This window comes from Moschus berezovskii, chromosome 5, assembly GCF_049115385.1.
Source record: "Moschus berezovskii isolate FMDL1 chromosome 5, NW_MosBer_1.0, whole genome shotgun sequence".
Lineage (NCBI taxonomy): Eukaryota > Metazoa > Chordata > Mammalia > Artiodactyla > Moschidae > Moschus > Moschus berezovskii.
This window is the reverse complement of record NC_142464.1, coordinates 66,360,356-66,383,644: the sequence shown is the minus strand read 5'-3', so window position 1 is coordinate 66,383,644 and position 23,289 is coordinate 66,360,356. Positions and strand designations below refer to the sequence as shown.

General features: G+C 44.0%; 1 protein-coding gene across 8 annotated transcripts in view; it reads right to left on the bottom strand.

Annotated features, from left to right (window-relative positions):
• Window positions 1-23,289, bottom strand: part of TBC1D1 (TBC1 domain family member 1) — a 235,683-nt gene that overhangs the window by 79,777 nt on the left and 132,617 nt on the right. For 4 of the 8 annotated variants that reach the window (XM_055434927.2, XM_055434930.2, XM_055434934.2 and 1 more), the window contains 7 exons: window positions 22,385-22,495; window positions 19,865-19,993; window positions 18,396-18,482; window positions 15,262-15,542; window positions 12,915-13,076; window positions 11,977-12,096; window positions 10,859-10,998 (listed from right to left, as the gene is read on the bottom strand). In XM_055434927.2, the coding sequence (XP_055290902.2) occupies window positions 10,859-10,998; window positions 11,977-12,096; window positions 12,915-13,076; window positions 15,262-15,542; window positions 18,396-18,482; window positions 19,865-19,993; window positions 22,385-22,495 (1,030 nt within the window). The remainder of the gene's footprint in view (window positions 1-10,858; window positions 10,999-11,976; window positions 12,097-12,914; window positions 13,077-15,261; window positions 15,543-18,395; window positions 18,483-19,864; window positions 19,994-22,384; window positions 22,496-23,289) is intronic. The other 4 variants (XM_055434928.2, XM_055434929.2, XM_055434931.2 and 1 more) reach the window with 4 other exon arrangements.

Here is a 23,289-nt window from a genome sequence, read left to right as displayed (position 1 = left end):
TGCAGCGATGGTTCCACAACCCTGTAAATACAGAAAAATATACTGTATACTTTAAATGGGTGAACTGTATAATATACAAATTTTAGCTCAATAAAGCTGTTTTAAAACAAAAACAAAACACGAGTTTCTTGCCAAGGACTCCTCTTTAAGCTAATCTAAACTTCCCAGGCAGTGGTGTCCCGGCTACAGGGTACCAGTGTACACCGACCTAAGACCAGGAGTAGGGTGAGGAAGGTGTGCCCCTAGGATGCAAAATATAAAGAAGGCACTCACTGTCAGGGTCCTGTGCGCACAGGGTGCATACTTGCAGGGCCCTAAAAGTGAGTGCCTCCTTAAATTTTGCACTTGGAGCACTTGCCTGCCTCACCCTAGTCCTGCCCCAATTTTGAGGCTGTTTCAAGTTCGGGTATGTCTATAGATTATATCCCCCTGAGAACAGTTTCAAACTACCTACCATTTCCTTGTTTTACAAATGTCAGTGGCTCCCCAGTATCCACTGATTAAAGTTCAAAGATGACAAATCAAGAGCTTAAACTCTGGACTCTAATCCTGAAGGTACACAGGCTCTGAGAGTTAGATGAGCCCTGAGGAGGAGTTTCCTGCCAGCCAGGGAGCTGTAAGCAGGATTCACACCCTGGTCTCCCAACTCCAGGACCTTGGGTACCCAAGCCCTGGGTCCTCAGTCCCCTTCCTACCAACAGCAGAGACTGAAATTTTGTCTCTGCATCACCCTTAGAGCCAACCTCTGCATAAAGTGTAACAACTGACTGTTTAAATGCCAATGGTTGACTAGGAAAGGCTCAATCAGGCTAATTTAAAACTGATATCAGGCCTCAAAAACAGCAGACTGAGGTCGAGTCTGGCCATTCACTGTGGCTTCCCCACCTATAATGATGAACCAAAAAGCACAATTAAAGGAGAAAAATCTAGGAGCTTCAAACTATTGAAATTCATGAACAGTCCATTCCTGGCATGCAGTATTTTATCCTGAACCTAGTCTGTATTGACCACGGAAAAGCAAAATTATATGGAAAGAAGGTTAAGAACAATCTTAAGAAAGTCCTGTGTCTCTGGCAATCAGGGACTCTTTTTCTTTTCCTTGTTTTTTGCCCACTCCCTAAAACCTTGTGGAAAATGAAAGAAAAACATCTCGATTTCAGAAGGTATTCTCCTCATTCAAATAAGCTGCAAATCAGTGAGGAAGGTACATACTATAACAAAAACAATACCCAAAACAAAAACACAGGGAAAAAAGAAAGCACACTCTGGGATTGGAAAAAGAAAGAAGGGCTGGCAAGACACAGGGAGCCACACTGCCACCAAGTGGTGACAGTGACTCAAGTCATCCTCTTACATTTAACTAAAACAGCGGTTCCAGTTAGAATGTTTTCAGCTCAGTTCAGTCGCGTCCGACTCTTTGCGACCCCATGAATCACAGCACGCCAGGCCTCCCTGTCCATCAACAACTCCCGGAGTTCACCCAAACTCATGTCCATCGAGTCGGTGATGCCACCCAGCCATCTCATTCTCTGTTGTCCCCTTCTCCTCCCGTCCCCAATCACTCCCAGCATCAGAGTCTTTTCCAATGAGTCAACTCGTCACATGAGGTGGCCAAAGTATTGGAGTTTCAGCTTTAGCATCAGTCCTTCCAGTGAACACCCAGGACTGATCTCCTTTAGAATGGACTGGTTGGATCTCCTTGCAGTCCAAGGGATTCTCTCAAGAGTCTTCTCCAGCACCACAGTTCAAAAGCGTCAATTCTTCGGTGATCAGCTTTCTTCACAGTCCAACTCTCACATCCACACATGACCACTGGAAAAACCATAGCCTTGACTAGATGGACCTTTTTAAAAAGACAGGAGGATTCAAGCCCAAGGACCATCCCCACCCCTTGATATGAAGAGCAGAGGGGCAGGTGCGGCCCACATGCTAAGTCTCCCCATGTGACTGATACACAGTGAATGACGAAAACTGGGGATCAAAACAAAGAGTCATATGGATTTCACTGTGACGCTTACAGGTTCCAGTTAAGTCCTACTTGCAGCTATTCCACTTATACCATCTGTTAAAATTTTCCAATGGCATCTAAATTCTTGAAAATTTGCCATGAACAATATAAAATAAATGATAGTAATACAACAGTTTCTACATTTTTCACAATATAAAACAGTCATTATGAAGATTCTGATTATACTCCTTGGCTTTGCCATTTCTATTTACATCTAATATCTAATCCAACTGACTTAACTGTGTCATAAATTAGGCATATTGACACTGCTATACTCACAACACAAAAACCCTTTGAACTTCAGCTTCACCGGATTATTTACTTATACAATGGGTTTCAAATCAGTAAGTCTGATCTATATTAGATACGTTTTCCTTTTCCTTTTCTTAAAATAAGACATGTAAAAATTCGACTGCTTCTATTGTTGGCAAAATTGGTAAATGCACAGTATAACCTGAAATGCTTAAATGAAAGGCATTGAACCAAGACTAAAATTGTTCCTTGGCACACAGAGGTTGAATAAAGGAATTTCCCCCCATTCCATAGTTGGGAGTTACCTAAAAAATCATTTCTTAACAACAAAGAATCGTGTTTTTTGTATGAAACACTAGGAGGAAAAACCATGGAATATTTCTGCTACTGAACATCTAGTCAGAAGTTGATTTTCAGCATTTTTTGCAGACCTGACAATTAGGTCAGAGCCCACAGCTAAGAAAACAAACACCTGCACAGTCTCGGTGCCGGGCTGCCACCTAGGAGACAAAACTCGCCTGCAAATGAAGCAGCAGGAACGAGGCAGACGCCATATGTTTAGTTTCACTTGGCACGCTGTCAGATTCTTCTTTATCCCTATTACCACATGTTTTGTATCACTCTATTTTCCCACCAGATCAACGCTTTGCGTCTCCAGGCAGCACAAATCCTCTCAAAAAATCTAGGTCACTTATGACCTAGATTTATTTGAGGTCCGACACACGTGGGTGACGCCTTGAGTCATCTACAGGAGCAGGCATACACAGGAGTCCTGGTCAAGGACTAGATGGTCTGGGCTGGATGGACCACAGTCGTTTGTTCCAAGTGCCGGCCACTCACAGTGGATCAGTATCACGAGGGAGCCTGTCAGAAACTGAGACCCACCCAGATCCAGACGCCAGAATTGGCCTTTACCAAGATCACCAGAGGCCTCTGAGCACGATGGCAGTTTGCAAAGTCCTGTTCTAGGTCATGATCTGGAGAAAGCCACATAACCTACAGGTATGTTCACTCCCACCTGAGGGATGACAGTGTCCCTGCCGCCTTTACCTTCAGAGCAGGCCTGTGGTGGGGACCAACAGTGGAAAGGCTTTGAAAGTGACAAAAAGGGCTGTTATACAGACATCAGCAACACGGAACAGCAATGTCTGCCCTAAAAGTGTAGCCTTAAACACATCCAAACTTCAGGGCTCTGCCCCGTAACAGATTTCACTGAACTCCCACACCCCCACCCTCAATCATCAAGTTTACGGTTTACCAAGTATGGACCTTCCACATAGCCAGTCTCTCAGAAACCTTTCACCCAAAGAACTCGTAACACAAAGAAGAGAGAACGCCTTTTCCCTAAGGGTCCTGGGGCACCAGCCACGAGTGGCCATAAACTCAGAGCATCAGTGAAGACTCAGCTTTAAATGTGAAACACTACACAGCTTTTAGTATTCCACTTTATGATCTACCTATGCTTGTTTTATCACTAAAAAGTCTGCCTCACCAACTCTTCAAGTACAAACTGGTGACGACCCTACTTTTACTGCGGTTTCCCTGCGATGCAGTGATGCTGCTGACATGACCTACCAGCTGAAAAGCAGAGAGCCCCCATCCACTCCACTGCCTCTGGGGGTCAGAATGGAAATCACCCTGCTGGACTCTGCTAAAATAACTTCAAGTGGGAATCCCTACAAGAGACCAACTGGTCTATGTTGAGTTAAAAAAAAACAAACAAAAAACAGCCTGGGATTTAGGAATGTTTATGCTGGATCTACTAAATATTTCTAAGTAAATTTCTAAATGGAAAATAATTGTCCACCAACTTCAGATAGGTCTCCAAACATAAAGTTCAGATTCCTGCAACTCAATTATTTCATAGGGATTTTGCACAGACAAAGTCACACACCCCTGAGTATGGGACGAGCTGACTCTCAGGCAGTATTTGCTCAGTCTAATCTCCCCGCCTCTGTCCACACTGCCTGGCCTTGTCCTTTCCTCTCTCTTTACAATGTATTTAGTTGGAGTCACACTCCCTAGTCACCAACAAACCTTTCTCTCCAGGTTTTAGCCCATCTATAAAAATCAGGGGGACTTTCCTGGTGGTCCACTGGTTGAAACTCCATGCTTCCAAAGCAGAGGGTTCAATCTCTGGTCAGAACCCATACCTGTCCCAACTTGTCATGGGGTGTGGCCAAAAAAATTTTTTTAATTTTTAAATCAGAACCCCCAAATTACAGAAAATTCTATTTATCCTTCACTTATCCTCATTGCTATGCAAATACCATGGTTTTTAAATTATGAGTTTGCTTTATTAGTATTTTCTAAGTGGGACAAAACAAATGGGACAGTACAAATATCCCTGTTTTGATTTTTTTTTACCTTGAAGAAAGGTTAAACTTGTCTGTTTTAACTGAAGCTTGCAGTACCAGAATATAAATGCAAAGTATAGCTCACAGTCGCCCTGAGCACCTAAACATTGTAAAAGGCATTTGCTAAGTGCGCCTTACAAGCAGACTCTTGTGTCCCTCACGCCACAGGGTGCAGACACCTGGGCTGCCGCAGGTCCCGCCCCTAAGGCGGAGCAGACAGACACCCAGAGGCACCCCTGACAGCACGCGCTCTTCCTGGCATGGTCTGGTTGGTACAGGGATCTCTGGGGCCCTCAACTGCCTGTGGATCTGGAGGTCTCATAGCTGAAGGTAAACACACGGAGAGCATGTGAGCCCAAGCGGTCCCAGGCCACAGTGGAAACGCTGCTCCCTGCACCTTAAGGTTGGGAAGCAGATAGTGGCAGAGAATAAAGATGCTTGATCTGCCAGAAGAAAATTCAGACAGATATGAAGAGATTAAACCTCCCTCCCAGCACACTCCAGTCCTAGGGCTAACAACCTGGGGAGGGAAGATGATTAACTGAAGTCAAGTCTGTATGTCAAAATGCTCGGAAACGTCTTGCCGCCTGGCCAGCAGTGGGACACAGGGCAAACTCCCACGTGGACAGAAGCAGGCCCACAGCCACCCAGCTTCCAGCCTGGGGCGCGGTTTCACGGGGGCCGAGGGGCAGCGGCCCATGGCGCCAGTCCTGTGCTTCGGGTAAAGTGACTTCAGCCACTCCAAGCCTCTGCTCCCTCATCTGTGAAACTGGTGTAATAAGAACACCGACCTTCATAAGGTTGATTGGGAATTAAAGGAAACAACTCAGAGCACTGGCCAAAAATAAGGGTGTGATGTGATAATTATTACAGCAACTCAAGAGCTGTGTTTTTATTTTCTCTTCTCTCTTTTATACGCAGAGTTCCTACCATATAATTTAAAAACTCAGGCAGCATTTCTTAATTCTGTAAGAGCAAAAAAGACATAAGCAGGAAGAAGGAGGGAGTTGAGGAATCACTAAGGACCAAATATTATGTTTGTAAGAATCTGAGCAAGCTACCTGTCTTCCCTTAGAAGTCATGGAGCTTGGGGGCTGGAGGAACCTGATGATAGATGCTTAAGCAAATAACCAGGGTATGTTTCAAAGCGAGAAATACTATGGAAAAAATCATGATAAAGAGACGAGGAATATCTGAAGGGATGGGGGTGCAACTTGAAGTAGAGTGGCTGCTGCAGCCTCAGTGAAAAGATCATGTTCAGCAATAATCTGAAGCAGGTGGGGGGTTATTCATGGGGATTTGGGATGGGGCGGGGGTGGGGTGGGGAGGAAGCATTCCAGGCAGAGGGAACAGCCCAAGCACAGGCCTCAGGAGGGAGCCCACATGGTGAGCGTGATGGTTCCAAGCAGAAGCCTCTCTCAGAGAGGCCAGGAGAACACTGTGCCGTGACCTTCACCCAGTGCAGCATCAGGGTCCCTGGGACACCTTCCTGCAGGAGACAGCGGAAAAGCCAACAGCAGCTATACAGTCTGGGCCCTGAAGAATCAGTGAGGGCTGTAGAGCAGGAGTAGAAGGCAGAGCCTGTGGCGCTCAGTACTTTTCCATCACAGAGACACAGAGGGCAAGCCTCGTTAACTTTACACAGCTCGCCACAACGTACTGGTCACCAGAACGAGCTTCAAGACCACCCCCGAAGGACTGGATGATGCTCTAACACTCCACAGGTATGAACTATATAAACACTACCTTAGAAATCTTTCTCCATCAAGACCAGCTAGGAATTGGTCCAATTTTGAAATAAAAGTTCACGCCCCAGAGGACAAGATACGGTAAGAGCCCAGAATGTGAGTTAATCCCCTACAGCAGAGAGAGGCTACGACAGTGACCTTGCATACCTAGAGAGGGATGCACTGCACGGGTGGGAGACGGAGGGACGTGGAGCTGGGTTCCGGGTCCCTCGGGGATCGACTATGCTCAGGGACAGGACTCCGACTAGAGGGGACTCAGCAGTAACACTGTGCCGGGGCAAAGGACTGAGGGCAGTCAGCCTGGAGAAAAGATTCAGAGGAAGCGGCACCCCCATGACCCTCTGTCATCTGAAGAAAAGGAAGTGCGAGCAAGTGCACTCTGTGTGGCTCAGAGACCAGGAGGAATGAGGGACGGAACCCCAGGGAGAGAGGATGTGGCTCCATCTAAGGAAGCTCATTTGAAAGCTTAGAACCACTCTAGAGTGGGCCAGGCAGCTTCACACAGTCGTCCATGGCCCGTAACACACTCCTGGCCACTGGGCTGAGTGTTTAAACGCACTGTCAGTACATGTTACACATCTGAATACACTAAAGACATCATACACACTTCGAGCTCCACCAGTCCCTACATACTATAGCCACCGCCACACGGGGGCTCTGTTGTCAGACAGCGGAACTCCATGTCTGGTGTTACTGTTATTCTGTTGTTGCGATCACAAATCACAGCTCAGGGTCACCACCCCCCTCCCCAGGTCTCCTTCCCTCTGGTCCCTTTTTCTCCCCTCTGCCCCCACCTTCCACTCTCCCAAACAAAGGAAGAGCCCTCTGCAGCAGGGGGGCCTGTTCACAGCAGCCCGGCCAGAAGGCTTGGCCACCAGCTCACCATGATTGCAGACAATCAAAACCCTGACTGCTCAGCCCAGAGCTCCCCCAGAGCTCCAGGGGCAGGAAGATGTGGGTGAACAGCTCCACGGCGCCCCCTGGTGGAGGGGCCAAGACCAGAGCAGCTTCCAGTGGGAATACCAGAGTGACTTCCACACGGGAGTGGTGACTATACCAGATACAATTGCACCACTAATTTTTTCTAACATTATGAATTCTGAACACTTTTTACACTGTCAGTAAAAACATCACACTCCCTTATTTCAATCGGTATGGCAAGAGGCCTAATGAATACAGTATCAAAGGTGAGAAATTAAATAGTCTGCTCCAGATCATGGCCCTGAGGGTATAAGCTGGGACCTGGACACAGGCACTCTGCTCCTGCTTTCACAGGCAGCTACCCTGAGTGAGCTCTCAGTTCTTTCCCGAATTGATGCTTTTGAAGTGTGGTGCTGGAGAAGACTCTTGAGAGTCCCTTGGACTGCAAGGAGATCCAACCAGTCCATTCTAAAGGAGATCAGTTCTGGGTGTTCATTGGAAGGACTGATGCTAAAGGTGAAACTCCAATACTTTGGCCACCTCATGCGACGAGCTGACTCACTGGAAAAGACTCTGATGCTGGGAGGGATTGGGGGCAGGAGGAGAAGGGGACGACAGAGAATGAGATGGCTGGATGGCATCACCGACTCGATGGACATGAGTTTGAGTGAACTCCGGGAGTTGGTGATGGACAGGGAGGCCTGGTGTGCTGTGATTCATGGGGTCGCCAAGAGTCAGACACGACTGAGCAACTGAACTGAACTGAACTGCATCCTTATAACCATTCAGACCATGTCGAAGAGGCCACCTCTGTACTTTCCTACAAACAAGGAGGTGACCCTGGGGGCCTAGCTGGCGGACACTGGGGTACTATTTTGAGTACCATTTCCAGAAGGGGAGATGGACAAACCAAGCACTCAGTTCCCAGTTCCCTGGAGACCATGCTGCCTGGTGTGCAGGGTATTGGACGGATCTGCCCAGTGCTCTGACCTCTGGGGCAATAACCACATATCCCATCCCATCCCATCCCCTGCATGCTTCTGCCCAGCTGTTTCAGAGTGTCCAGAAGTCACCAAAAAACGCTGTCTCCTGCAAAGACCACCATAAGAATACAAGGTGGAGTTAAACAGCCATTTCTTACAATATTCCCAGACTAAATTGATTTAATAGTTTTCTGCTTAACTTTCAAAGGGAGGATTCAGACAGAGACAGTGGCGTTCCTCCCAACCCTTTTCTAGGTGCTGGGGTGACGCAGGATCACACGCTCTCCTGCTGCCCACAGTGCAGTCTCCTTGCCCAGTTTACCTTGGGGTCCTCCAGAGGACTGAGCGCTCACCAGCACTGACTAAGCTTCTGACTCAGGTCCCCCCAGACACCAACTGGGAGATAGGAGTGTCCGTCCTATGCAGAAACTTGGGTTATTCCCGACACGGGAGAAGAGTGGCACCAGGGTGGGGCCTGAGGACACCATATTTCCTCAGAGGCCAGAGCTCCAACCGCAAGCTGTGCCTTTTATCAGCCTGGTGAAATGGCCACCACCTTTCCATGGCCACCTACCCTAGCAGACCCCTCTGCCTTAGAATTTTAACAAAAGAATTATTTAAAAAGGAGAGAACTAGGTTCCAAAAACTGGCTGTTGAACATTAGTAGACAATCTACAACATGAAAATAAAATCTTTAAAACTTTCTAAAATGATAGATTGAAATGAACTCAATTTACTAAAAAAAAGTTTTTAATCACACTGAATTAATAAATCCATTGTTCCCTTACACTGCTCCTGCCAGGAAACATCGGTATAGGAATGCAAACACATTAGTGCTCCAAACTCAATAATGGTTAACAAAAATGCCACCACTTTACATTTGACAAGCCTTGAGGCTTTCAAAGTACTTTCACATTTATAATTAAATGTAATTCCATGAGATAGAAAGAGCCAACACTACTGTAACCATTTTATAATCAAAGAACTAAGTACAAATGAAGTTACATGTTTTACATCACAAAGCTAGCTGAGCCCAAACCAGGTTCTTGTTTTAATCTGGCAGAAGATTCAGGATCCAAATTATCATTAAGAACTCTGGGGAGAGTGGTGGGGAGGAAGAGAGAAGAAACAACAGTGAGGGGGGAGGGAACAGGGAGAAAGGGTTCCTCCAACAGTTAACACCTCCTCCCAAGACAGCTGCATGGAACCTAGTCTGAAAACCCTAGGATTAGCTTGGCTGTGTCCTAAGAGACAAAAAGAAGTGTGCCAAGGGACAAGCGTGAGTCCACACTACAGGCAAGCTTGCAATCTGAGGAATCCAAGTGATCTCTGGGGAGCTGCTGTTGCGCTGTGCTTGTGTAATGCTTTCTGATTAGGAGTATTAAGGAAAGCAGATATCTATCATTGAAAGCTTATGACCTCACCGGGCAAAGAAAAATCTTAATTTTAGTCAGCGGAACTTCATTTAAACTCCCCTTTTACATTATAACTCAACATGCAAAAGCCTAAAAATAAACTTTAGCACATTCTATACCACTTGCAGTGCGAGTGGAAAAGAACTCGCCTCCCAACACAGATTAAGAGACGCAGGTTGGATTCCTGGGTCAGGAAGATCCCCTGGAGGAATGTATGGCAACCAACCCACTCCAGTATTCTTGCCTGGAAAATCCCATGGACAGAGGCGCCTGACAGGCTACGGTACATAGGGTTGCCAAGAGTCGGACACAACTGAAGGGACTCAGCATGAACACACATACAGGTATACCTTGTTTTACTGTGCTTATTAGCTTTACTGTTCTTCACAGATACTGCATTTTTTTAGAAACTGAATGTTTGTGGCAACCTTGAATTATCAGATGATGGTTAGCATTTTAGCAATCAAGGTTTTTTCAGCTAAGGTATGTGTGTCTTTTTTAGACATAATGCTACTGCACACTTTAAAGACTGCATCGTAATGTCTACACTATACTACAGAGTAAACATAACTGTTATGGGCACTGAGAAATCAAAAAATTCATGTGATCCGCTTTACTGAGATAATTCTTCTTATTGTATCTGAGGTCTGCATGCATTTCTTTGGAGGGCACAAAGATGATGAAAAGGAGTCCTGCCATGACACCAGACTGATGGACAGCAATCAACAAGGCACAAAGCATCACAAGTGTGACTAGTGGGGTGGGGTGACCTCAAAAACCCACTATGCTAAGGCAGGGTGCAAAATTACTTTCTTGATTGCAGAGGGAGAGAACAGACAAGCCTGGGACTGGGAAGGGAAGGAAGGATGTGGGGGCATCAAGCTGAGCTCCCAACATTCCCCGGGATGGGGGTGGGGGTGGGAAGGGGTGATCACAAAGGCTCAGCAGAAGCACTGTTTGTAACACAAGGTGTTGTAAGCTGCTGGATGCTATCACAGGCTTCCTGGAATGTGGGATCCTCTGAAAACAGTGACAGGCATTGCCATTTGAACTTCCTAACCTGGAAACTTTAAAATCGGGGGATGATTTTAATGCGAAATCTCATTTCACCTCTTCTTTCACCAAACATGAAACTCAAGCCGGAATCCAGGCTCGCATGGGGGGTGGGCCTCACCTTCGTATCTTTTGGGGGAATCGCAGGTCTTCTGGGGGGTGGCCACCCGAAGGAAGATCTGCTGCCTCCACGAGTGTCTCCGTGTCTTCACAGGGGTCCTGCTGGCATCACTGATGTGGTCAGCTTTGGACTCAAAGTCCCTAAAATTAAAGATAGTTGATTTATGACTGGTGGGGAGACACAAGCAGGTATTTTAGCTTGACTTTTTGTCTTTTTTAACCAAGCACTAAATTATAAATTCTCTCTGTACAAGCATATATAACTAGGTAATCACAGGTGTCAATCAAGCTGGTGGTGGGGCAGCAGTCCTGCGGAACTACTTTCTGAAAGGGCGCTCTTTATGGCAGACTATGGTGACATGTCCTTAATTTATTTTTATTATAAAAATATTACGAACTCCACTCCACGGACCTTAGCTTCCAACTGGGGCTCTCTTGATGCCACTTTAGAAAAGAGAAATGGCCTAAAGCTGGGGGGGCCGCGGTTGCGCCATCACCAGGGTCACAACCTCCCCTAGTCTATGTGTGAGATCTCCTTAGCAGAGCCCTATGTCTCCAAGCGTCACCTCAAAAAACAAATAAATAAATAGATTACACAGAACCAGAAGGGCAATATGATGCAGTTACTTGCTAATGATGACTTTTAATACCCGTATCTTTTAAATGACAACACAAAGTCTATTTTTCAATATACATAAATAACAATCATTAAGTTTTTTCCTATTCATAGGACAACTTGGGGAACCCTTGTAGGTTGCACCTGAATATATACCCACAACTGAACAATCATCTGAAATTACAGATCCAATATCCTGACTGATTTACTGGCAGCCATATATGCTTATCCAGAAATACTTCTATCACTTAGAGAAATGGTTAAGATTTTCTCTAACTTTCTGAAAATAACAAAATATAAGTAAACTAATTCTAGTCAAAATTGGGTAACAAGTTGACTCCATATTTTTTAAATTACCTTCAGTAAGAAAAAAGTGTAAGAAAGAAGATACAATAGATCTAGTGAAAATGATTTTGGAAATGGCAAAAGAACAGCTAAAAAATCCCTGTGTGTCTAACAAGCAACATATACACCCAGACTTGATGATCTAAATTGAACCCTACCTTTGAGTGTTCATAAAGTCAGAGGTGTTATTTTCATCTACAGGAGCCAGAAATTTTAGAAAATTTGGCACAGAGGAAGAGGAATGAAGTTTTTTCCGCAGGGCATTACGGTAGGAGATGCTGAGAGTATGGTTGAAAAAAGAGTTTAGGATAAACACAAACACACAAACTGTAAAACAAAACCTTCAAAACAGAAGACACATTTTATACATCTAATGATAAGAAAATCAAAGCAAGTAAGAAGTCAAAAACAGTTTACAAATGAGATTTAACTTTCATTTTCAGTCAAATAAAATTCTACTATTTTAAATGAAAGGAATCAATGAACTAATTAACAAACATCAGTCCAGTCAGTTACACAATACGAATAAATTTTAGAGATCTGCTGTGCAACACTGTGCCTGCAGTTTACAACGCAGTGCCCATAGTTAGTAATATGTGAATACATAAAAAATTTGTTAAGAGGATAGATCTCATTTTAAGCATTCTGACCAAATAAAAACAAAACCACAGCAATAATATTCAGTCCATCACCCAAAGGGATTCTTTCTTTTCAAAGTAGAAAAATAATTTTTCTAAATTAATGAGGAAGTTTCTGAAATGGCACAAATTGCAACTTACATAATCAAGCACATTGCCATTAAACCTGTGTCTGTGTGTGTGTGTGTGTGTACACACCAGAGCAGGGGAATGTGAAAAGAAGTATCACATCTTGCCCTCAAGATTGTTTCATAATAATTTTGAGAGAATTAATCAATGGTAAAATTAAATGGACTCAAATGATAGACTGAAAATAAGAAAAGCACAACCAAACAAGCACACACACACACATGCGCGCGCAGTGGCCCCGGGGTCCTGTGTGGACATGCAGCACGCCCTGTCTGCGTGACCATCCTGGGAAGACCAACGACCCGGAACTTGCCATGCGGGCGGCTCACCTCTTGGGCACAGCATTCCCACTCTGTTCTCCACTCGGGTTATGTCTGAGGTACTTAAAAAAATGAGGCGAGGAGGCGGAGGGGTTAAGACGAGGTGGAGGAGCAGGAGCTGAAGACTGACCTGAGGGGCTCTGAGACTCGCCAACAGGAGGACAATTCCCACTAAACAGCAAGTAGAGAGAGGCAGGGGAGTTAGAGGGAGGGGGAAGGAACCACACCGGAAATGCAGAGGACGCAAGGACATAGGGACTGCCAGTCAGTGGGCGTGCTCCTCTCCAGCCCTCATCCCCACTGGTAAAGCAGCTCGGTCAAGTGGGCGCCATGAAAGGTGCTGCCTGATCACTTCCCACACTCGGAATGACCCCAAGACATCCATTTCCTCCACTCCCTTCTTAGGATCTGACAGGGAAAAAGATTTAATTAAAAGCAAAGGAAAGCAAAACAAAATCCAGAGTTTTAGAAATACATCTCTCTTCAAAATGAACAAAAAGCTGCCTTGAACGTCAAAGTCTCATTTCCTGTGCATAAGTGAGCAGAGAGGTCATGAGGGGTCACGCAGAGCAGAGAGACATGCTGACTGGAGATGGGGAGGACAGTCCCAAGTCCCCTCACCATCCACACCAGACACGACCCTACAGGAAGCTGCGTTCTTAGGGGAGAAGGGAAATGGATGGTCAGGAATTCTAATTTCCTGCCACCTCCGGCTTGTGTGATACAGCAGGCTTCAGCAAGAGGACTAGGAATCTCCAGACAGGAAGGTTTCCATCATCGCTGAAACGCCAGAAAAAGAGGGATGGGAGCGCAGTGGAGAGGCAGAACAAAAGAAGTGTGTGCACGGGGTTTTAAGAAACGTGATGAGAACCCATAAAGCCTCAAACCATGCTTGTCGTGGCTGCATGGGTAAAGAATCCGCCTGCAGTGCAGGAGACAGAGGAGACGCAGGTTCGATGCAGGTTCGATCCCTAGGTGGGGAAGATTCCCCTGGAGGAGAAAATGGCAAACCCCCTCCAGTATTTTTGCCTAGAAAATTCCACAGACAGAGAAGCCTGGCGGGCTACAGTCTATGGGGTTGCAAAGACTTAAACACGACTGATCACATGGCACATTCATCTCTGCTGCTGCTGCTGCTAAGCTGCTTCAGTCGTGTCCGACTGTGTGGACCCCATAGACGGAAGCCCACCAGGCTTCCCATCCCTGAGATTCTCCAGGCAAGAACACTGGAGTAGGTTGCCATTTCCTTCTCCAATGCATGAAAGTGAAAAGTGAAAGTGAAGGCGCTGAGTCAGGTCTGACTCTTTGCGACCCCATGGACTTCAGCCTACCAGGCTCCTCCATCCATGGGACCTTCCAGGCAAGAGTACTGGAGTGGGTTGCCATTGCTTTCTCCATTCATCTCTAGAACATCTCAGAACTGAGTATTAGCTTCGATAGCAGGTCGTGCTTTGGGATCACAGTTATCCAGCCAAAGTCCAAAGAACCATGTAACTATTTTCAATAGCCAGCTGAAAACAAAGCTGACCAACTCTATAGCCTCATCTGAGATTGCAAGGACATGTCCTCCTTCACCAGCAACGGATCAGAGTGCCTCCCCACCCCGTGTGGACACGACATGTCCTGGTTTCCATTGTCACTGGTCAGAGGGAGGCAGCAGCTGTACACAGGTGCGGCCTACTTCATATTTACAAGGTGAGAAGCTTCAGATTTTTGAAGTGATTTCTACAGACACTCGTGTCCATCCACGGTCTCTGACACTTGAGGTCAAATTAACTGCCATGGGGCCCCTGAGGGAAGTGGAACTTCTGCTGCTGTACTGCTGACCCAGCTCTAGAAGCAGGATATTCCAACTGCTCACTACGGCCCAATTTATTAAAATCAGTAAGTATTACTGGAAGAACCCAGAATTCTCACAGTGGAGGCGATTTTCGAGACCATCTATTCCAATCGTGTCCTGCAGTGAAGTGAAGTAACTCTGCCAGTTAGGGACAGAGTCCCCACATCACTGCGGCCCAGGCATCCACCTTCAAACGAGTACTCTCCTCTAGGCCAGGGGCAGAGTCAGCGCTGCCTCTCAGACCACTGTGCATCTCAAGGGCCATTTCTGCTCATCTTACCTGCTTCCTCACAGTCCCTGCACTGGGACAAGTCACGGGGACCTCTTACAGCTACATCTTTCCCAAGGGAGGAGGGTGAGAGGGACACATCACTGATTTTTCTCTTTTTAAGCCAAGAGTGAAACTGGACTCAGGTTTCTTTTTCGCCCAACAGACATGCGTGGGATACACATACCTGGCAGTAACATATGCCCCAGCTATTCATACAACAAATCTACATTTTCAACAAATCTTACTTTCGTTCATGAGGCGTCTCTGTGCTCACTGAGTGATACCTCACAAGTTTCCTTTGCGAGACCCCTGGAGACCCTCGCACCAGCTGTGGAGACTCCTGGCATTCCACGGGGACGTGACTCAGGGTGTTGGCGCGCCTTCGGAAGCCCTGCTTGGGCGAGAGCAGGGCTGGCTCTTCCGCGGGTTGGCTCTCCGAGTCACTGGACAGGTCGTCTGAGGAGCCGAGGAGCCTGAAGCAGCTCTCGGAGATGGGCAGGGGTTCCTTTTCACAGCCAGACGGCTCCTGGTAGCAGACACACAGATCAGACATATCACAGGGCACTGGTGGCATTTACAAATCTCTGATTCCAGTGGCAGGAAAACATTTCAATATGTAAGCACATCTTCTGGTCATAACGCCATCCAGAAGCCACCAAAAAAGGCAATAAAGGCCCATTAAGTGCCTCCTCCTCTGCGGAGACAAAAATGCTAGTGTGCAGGACAAACAGCAAACTGCCCAAGTGCAAGTGTGAAGAACATAAATTACAGCAATTAACTGCCCTAAGCAAAGCCAAAATTCTCTTTGCAGAAACAACTCTTTCCTACTGCCTATAACAAGTCTATTGAGTGCTGTGTAACCTGTCTGCACAGTTTAAACAAATCAACTTCTTTATCTTGGCCAAGGGTGTTCATACATGTGATACCCACATTTTTAGGCTCTCTGAATTTGAGCTAATGTTTGGATTTAACTGGGTAATCTTGAGTGTTTAAAATTACATCCTACATTATTTTTAGATATGGAAAATATCTCTCTAGGCACTTATTGACATGATTCAGAGAAAATCACTTAACTTCTTCCTGCACTTCAATTTCCTCATCTGTGAAAGGGTACAGTGAAAATTTATCTCACTGGGTTTCAGGATTAAGCAAGATAATACAATCAAAAGTACTTGTTCACTGTAAAATGTTATCTAAATATAAGTTATTATTTTATTAGGCGCTCAGTGAATCTCCTGAGTGAGTCCTCAAACATCTGTTAGGACTCACAACAATATTTTCATACCACAGGCTCTCAGGATGCATGCTTTTTCAAAGGAATGAACTATCACCACTCACACTCAGCACTGCATGCCCAGGATGTGGCCAAGGGGGTAACGGCGAAGGGGAAGGGGGGATATATTTTTCCCAAATCAAAAAGTACAAAATAAGAAGTATACCTGCTTGTCCCTACTGAAATTGCTAGATGGGATGAGTAAGTCAACATGAAAAGAGTGCATGCATCGAATGGTGGACTGGAGAATCTAAATTCCATCTGTTCATCTGACCTGTAACTGAATGCCTCTTAAATAAGAGGCATTAAGGATTTTAATTTTTAAAAATTAAATTTATGTTTATTAAGGAGAGAGGTTAAAAGCACTTAATGTAAAAGGAATTAGATTTAAAAAGCTTAATTCCCAATACCTTATGAAATGTTAATCACTCTAACTGTAAGGTAAATTTTTCATTCTTTAGGACTCTACAGTTACAAAGATTCTTTAAAGGTTTAAAAATGTGTCTAAGCAAAAGAGACACAGATGTATAAAACAGTTTTTTGGACTGTGGGAGAGGGCGAGGGTGGGATGATTTGGAAGAATGGCATTGAAACATGTTTATTATCATATGTGAAACGAATCACCAATCCAGGTTCGATGCATGATACAGGATGCGTGGGGCTGGTCATGCACTGGGATGACCCAGAGGGATGATATGGTGAGGGAGGTGGGAAAGGGGTTCAAGATGGGGAACACATGTATACCCACGGTGGATTCATGCCGATGTATGCAAAACCAATACAATACTGTAAAGTAATTAGCTTCCAATTAAAATAAATACATTTATATTAAAAAAATAAAAATGTGTCTAAGACAATCCACCATGAAAACCTATTCATCTCAATTCTCATTAACATCCCTCCAAATTATGTGGAAGAGTTAACCCTTAGCTTCATCTTACACCTGGAAGGGCCAATGGATGTTCAAAGATCATAGTGGTATCAATTTAGTGGTCTGCCATAAACTTTTTAAAACAACAGAAAATACCAGTATGTATCATACACTGTTTACAGTAAATATTGTTTTGTAAAATTTTAATTTTATGTGTGAGCACGTATGTGTGTTTGTGAACCATTTCACAATGTTGTTATGGTCCAAAGGGGAGCTCACAGCAACTTCGATTCCTGTGGTTAGGGGCTGGCCTCCACAACAACTCCTCCTCTTTCCATTCCAGGGCACTCTGCCCTCCCCAGCATAAAACCTGAAATCCACTTTGCTGGTGGTTAAAAAGGTGAGCTAACAACGAGTTGACTCACTGAAAAAGACTCTGATGCTGGGAAGGATTGGGGGCAGGAGAAGAAGGGGACGACAGAGAATGAGATGGCTGGATGGCATCACCGACTCTGTGGACATGAGTTTGAGTGAACTCCGGGAGTTGGTGATGGACAGGGAGGCCTGGCGTGCTGTGATTCATGGGGTCGCGGAGAGTCGGATACGACTGAGCGACTGAACTGAACTGAACTGAACCAGACCTAAGTATGTTTGTGTGTTTGGAAGGCAACAAATGAAGACAACGATATCATAGACACAGGTTTGTTACCAAAAAGAACTGTTGGCTTGCTTATCATCACAAAGCTGTGCTTGGTGGCAGACATGGAAGGGTGAGGTTTATTTATAAAAACCGTGATGCTTAATTATAATCACAGAGTCAGCTAAAGGACACAAGAATTTAAGCTGCATACTTCTCAGAATTCACAAACTCATGTTTGAGGTTTTCCCAATTTAAATTATTTTTAATATATTTCATTTAGATTTCATTGGAAAACCTACTAAAGAAAGAAATCCACTGATTGCCTTGTGATTAACTAGATCTCAGTGGCCTGAAATTGTGTGTTTAGCTCTTTGTTATGGAAGAGCCCCCTGCTTTGCTAAGCACAACTTGTCTGTCAGAGCCAGAACTGCACGACCAGCCTTCCACCTGCATCATGAAGTCTGGAAGCACCAAACGTTTCATGATGGCAGCTATGAGGCTTCTTTGGTTCCTTCTGATAGGCCCTGTGTAGAGGGACAAGCAAGACCCATTTGTTGGTTTCGTCAGGGTGTCACATAAGAAGAAATGTGCTTACTTTGCTGGTGTTACTGAACAAGCTAGACATGGAGCTGTCCAGATCCAAACTGGCTGACTGTTCCTGGAGGCCTCTGGCTTTATTACCCTATGGAAAGAAAAGCCGTCAAGTTATGACTCCTGAGGCTTTTGCAAAGACATTTGCTAGAAGCATTCTAGTCTATTTAATAAACTCAGGAAAAGTGCATCTGAGAAATGCTGCTGAGCTCATATGTGCATTAAGACAATCAACATTTCTTTTTTTTTTTAAACCAACCTAAACATTCCAAAACACCCTGAAGATTAGTCATTTGACAAGAATGATGGGCAGGAGAGGAGACAGTGTGTCTAGAAGAAAAGCAAGTGCTGAGTGTGCACACTCAACAACCCTCCTCTGAGTCACACAGCACGGTGAACTGCCAGCCTATGACACAGAAACCACAATCTCTCCGTTTGGGAGCTCTCAAAGGCAGGCCCACTCCAACTCCAGTTTTGTAAATGAATCCCTTTTAATGATCTGTAAGGATGCTGTAAAATTCTCAGAAACATCTTTGCACAAAATAAAATTTAACAAAAAAAGTTTCAGTGGGAATGGTTCATGAAATAAAAGAGAACCATAAGAAGATATTGCAAGTTCCAGAAAGGTGTGAAACTTTTGAGAGAAAAGAGAACTTTGATTCTTAGAAGTGCCATCAAGGTATTTATACTCATGCTGGCAGGGTGGGGAAGCAGGGTAGTCATTTGTTAAAGAACTTCCAGATTGGTACATATGTTCTTCCCGTAGAGCTCCCAGTCACAAATTTTTTATGTAAAGTGCCAGATTAGTAACCTCTTAGGCTTTGTGGACCATGTGGTATCCATGGCAATGACTCAACTCTGCAGAAAAGTATCCTGAGATAATAGGTAGCTGTGATGCAATAAAACTTTATTTACAAAAGCAGGAAATAGGGGACTTTCCAGTAGCCCAATGGTTAAGACTGTACTTACAATGTAGCGGGGCTCAGGTTCAATTCCTGGTTGGGGAACTAAGACCCCACACACACAAAAAAAACAAAACCAACGAGGAGGTGAATGGCATTTGACCCAAGGGCCGTGGTTTGCAGATCCTGCTATAAACAGTTCCAGACACATAACAATAGCAGCTTACAAAGACAATTTTTAAACTGTACCTAGTGATGATAGGGAGACCAGAACCCACACCTCAGTGTATATAATCCATGCTCTTTACAGGGACTGGACAACAAATAACATTCCTCTGGGAGACAAAAATTCCACTGAATATAATACAAAAGAGTAGAGAATTTTTTTAACCCTAAGTTATAAACTGAATTTTAAGGGTAGATAACATTTTTCTAACACTGAGAAGAAATGAACAAGGCTTTACCCTTCTATACTCTATGATGAACACCGATGGAATGAAAGCAAAGAACTGAATTTCATGCTCTCTCCAAAAGGGATTTAACTGAAATTAGGAGGAATTACGTCACTTACCCGGGACAAAATACTTTCTAAAGATTCTGTTAAAGACCTCTTCGCTTTGTTTTTCAGCATGTCTAGCCTAAATCGAGTGGCACTTGATGGCAATTCACTTCCAATATTCTCTGCTGCAATCTGTGGCGTCTAAGAAGTGAAACAATGGAAAGTTAAGCCACTTGGGTCTACCTTCCCTCCTCCTTTCCTTCCTTTTTAAAGGACTGAAAAATTTCTAGGATGCATCTTTTTGATCCTAGGTCATATTCTTTCTGTGACTTCATCTGCTCCTTGGTGACATGACTGCCAAGTCTGGGAAATAACTTTGCCTCAAAGAGTTGCACTACCCACTCCAAACAAAACAGGGAAAAGCGCTTAGAAACCAATCAGTTCACAAAGAGTTCACAGCTCAGGCTCCGCAGATGGATCAGAGACATGTCATTCACTAGCTATGGCCTTGTACAAGTTACTTTCTCTGAGCCACAATTTCCTCTTCTTTAAACTGAAACCAACCTCAAGATCTCATCACAGGACTTTGTTACACGATTAAAACAGGTAAAGCATGTGAAACAATGGGCACAGCTTCCAGTACAAAGGTGACTATGATTAGCTTTTCAAGTTAAAGTGACAACTTACTTTCGGGGGAGATTCAGCGGGTGAGACAAAATAAATCTAATCAACTGAAGAATGCATCCTGCCCACAACAATCTCTATCCCTCCCACAGAGCTCCTTTTCCTCTCCCGTGGTTTCCATCATCTATTACTCACTGTCCTCTGCAGCCCAGTCTCTCCCTCAACTGACCATAATGTGAAATGATAACATAAAAGTTTGTCAATCACAAAATCAAATTTAGTCTTACTTATTAGAGCTATGCTTAAAATAAATAAATATAGAAAACTCTCTAGATCACAGTTTCTTCTAAGGATTCTTACCTGAATGCTTCCTGCTAGATGATAATTTTGTTAGAAAAACACACAACCACATCCTCCGTTACTCTAAACACCAACTATCTTTCATTGTTATATATTTCAAGCATACAGAAAAGTGTGCAGATTAATACCTTAAATGCCTTCATTCCACCCTTAGCTTTGGCTAAGTTAACATTTTGCAGGTGTTGAGAACAACAATAATGAGCACAGGCTCTAGCATTCACTCAAAAAATTATATATCCTGGGTGAGTGTGTTATTAGTCGCAGTTTGGTCCTGTGCAATCATTTACCAAGAATTAGAGCCTATCCAGGCTCAAGTCAGTCCCTAGAGCTAAGAGAATTATCCACAAAGAACCCACAGGGGCTTGCATTTGACTCAACATCAATTCACTCCTAAGAAGCTGAAGACTTGCTTTCAACCAAAGTTTTCACAAAGGAGAAGCATTTTGAATAATTTTGACACATAAAGAAAATACTGGCTAAAAGACTGGTAGTATATAGAAGATCCTTCAGAGACAGAAGAAAAACTACACTGTGGTTTCCTTTTTATAAACCAAGCCATAAGAACCTCTGTATACTTAATTCAATGTTTCTTCTAGTCTCCTCTGTTGTCTAAAAAGGTTCTTTTCTATGTCTATCACCATAATTCAAATGTATTCTGAAAATACAATTTTTAGAAAATAGTTCACATTTAGAAAATAACAGTCCTTGTTTATTTTAAACTAAACATCCAGAATTTTCTCCTTTGAAGCTGACGCTGGTTTTTGGATAAGCTTCTAGTTTGGGGCTCTAGAGTGAACTGTACTGCAGGCCCCATACTGCCTATGCCAAGACTGAGGGGTGAACGCTAAGCACGAACATTTGGAGCCAAGGTTTAAATTCTGAGGCTAGGATGAAGTTCTCAGCTCAGAACCCACCATCCAGTGGTGTCACAGAGTATCCACCAGCAGCCTTGTTCACAATAACCAGCACCTAAAATTAACTTTGGTATCCAGCAAAAGGAGAATGGAGAAACAAACCGTGCTGCTGATGCAATGGAATAAAAAGGAACATACTACCGATTTAGGCAACAACAAGAATGAGTATCAAAAATATCCTTGTATTTTTTTTTTTCCAAACTCCACACCCCCAGTACGGTAAGTAAAACAGAAGCTCTGTATCTGAGCAGCAGATAAACCAGGCTAATACTGCATGCGATTTATCAGTAGTGCTATCTGACATTCACACTGCAGTTTTAGTACAAAGAATTCCCAGGCACTTTAAGTAATTGTGAAAGAAGCTGTACAATGTCACTCTGGTTTTATCAGGGAGAAAGGTGAGATGACAGGGCCTGGCTCCTTGCAGCTCAAGGAGCTCATTCAGGAAGCAGCATTCGCTCGACGCCCTACTCTAGTCCCCTGTCAGAGCAACCACTCTGCCCCCACCACAATGACACAGACAGAAACTTGCCTCACCAAGCACAATCTAAACATTTCCAAATTTTCCTACATGTGTAACAAGTTAAAATAAATTTCAGAGAGGAAAAGAGGTTTCAAAGCTTCCGAAAAGCCTCAACACTCTGTTCTACAGAGTGTCTTGGTGAAATTAGACAAAGAGAAAAAAATGCCATACCTGTTTTATCTCCCCAATATGGATGTGAACTTTTTGCTTCTCTTCATATAAACATCTCAGGAAAGAAATAATCAATTCATTCTCTCGTTGCTCATTTCTTGGTCTCAATTTCTTAAGGTTAAAAAAAAAAGAATATTTTACATTAATTTTTAATTGTCACCAAGACTGCTAAACCATCCATTTGAAAATGCTCAGCTTCCACCATCGACTAGTGCTTTTACCCAATCATCTCACTAGGGGGCACCAATGATCCTAAAAGTGAAGGTAATATTTAAAAAGAAACAGACAAGGAAGCCAGTGGGCCAGATGTGGCTTCTGACCTCTGATGTCCTTATACCTAAAATAAACATTTCACATCAGATAAAGGCATAGTCAAAATATTTAATAAATACTCTTTAAAACATCAGAAAAGGACAAGAGCTGTGATGCCTGCACATTTATAAACTCTTATGCTTAGGAAACTAGAAAGGAAAACAGCAACTGATCCAGGGTCATGGCTCCTTTCACATATCAAACATGTTCGTCAGGAAGCATTTTCTGGGAGCCCCAAAAGGCATACACTTGCACACAAAATTTCATGGCACAGACTCAATTTCTCTCGCATTTTAAAAATTCTTCGTATTCCTTTTATTTTTCCGGCTAGGTAGTGGCAAAGCACACTGAACTAGAAATCAGGTCATGTAGGTTCAAGGTGCTGCCCAGAAGAGGGATCAAAGGCAACTCATTTAAGCTCAGCCTCTCTGTCTGTTCAAATGAAGATTATGCATGCAATACACTCCAAGGTCTCCTTCAGCTCCCAGACTCTTTGGACTTGAAATACCAGAGTTCACGTTTAGAAGACCATCTAATTTAATGTATTCAATTATTTTCCCTGAATATGAAGCAAACAAAACTGAATTACTCCG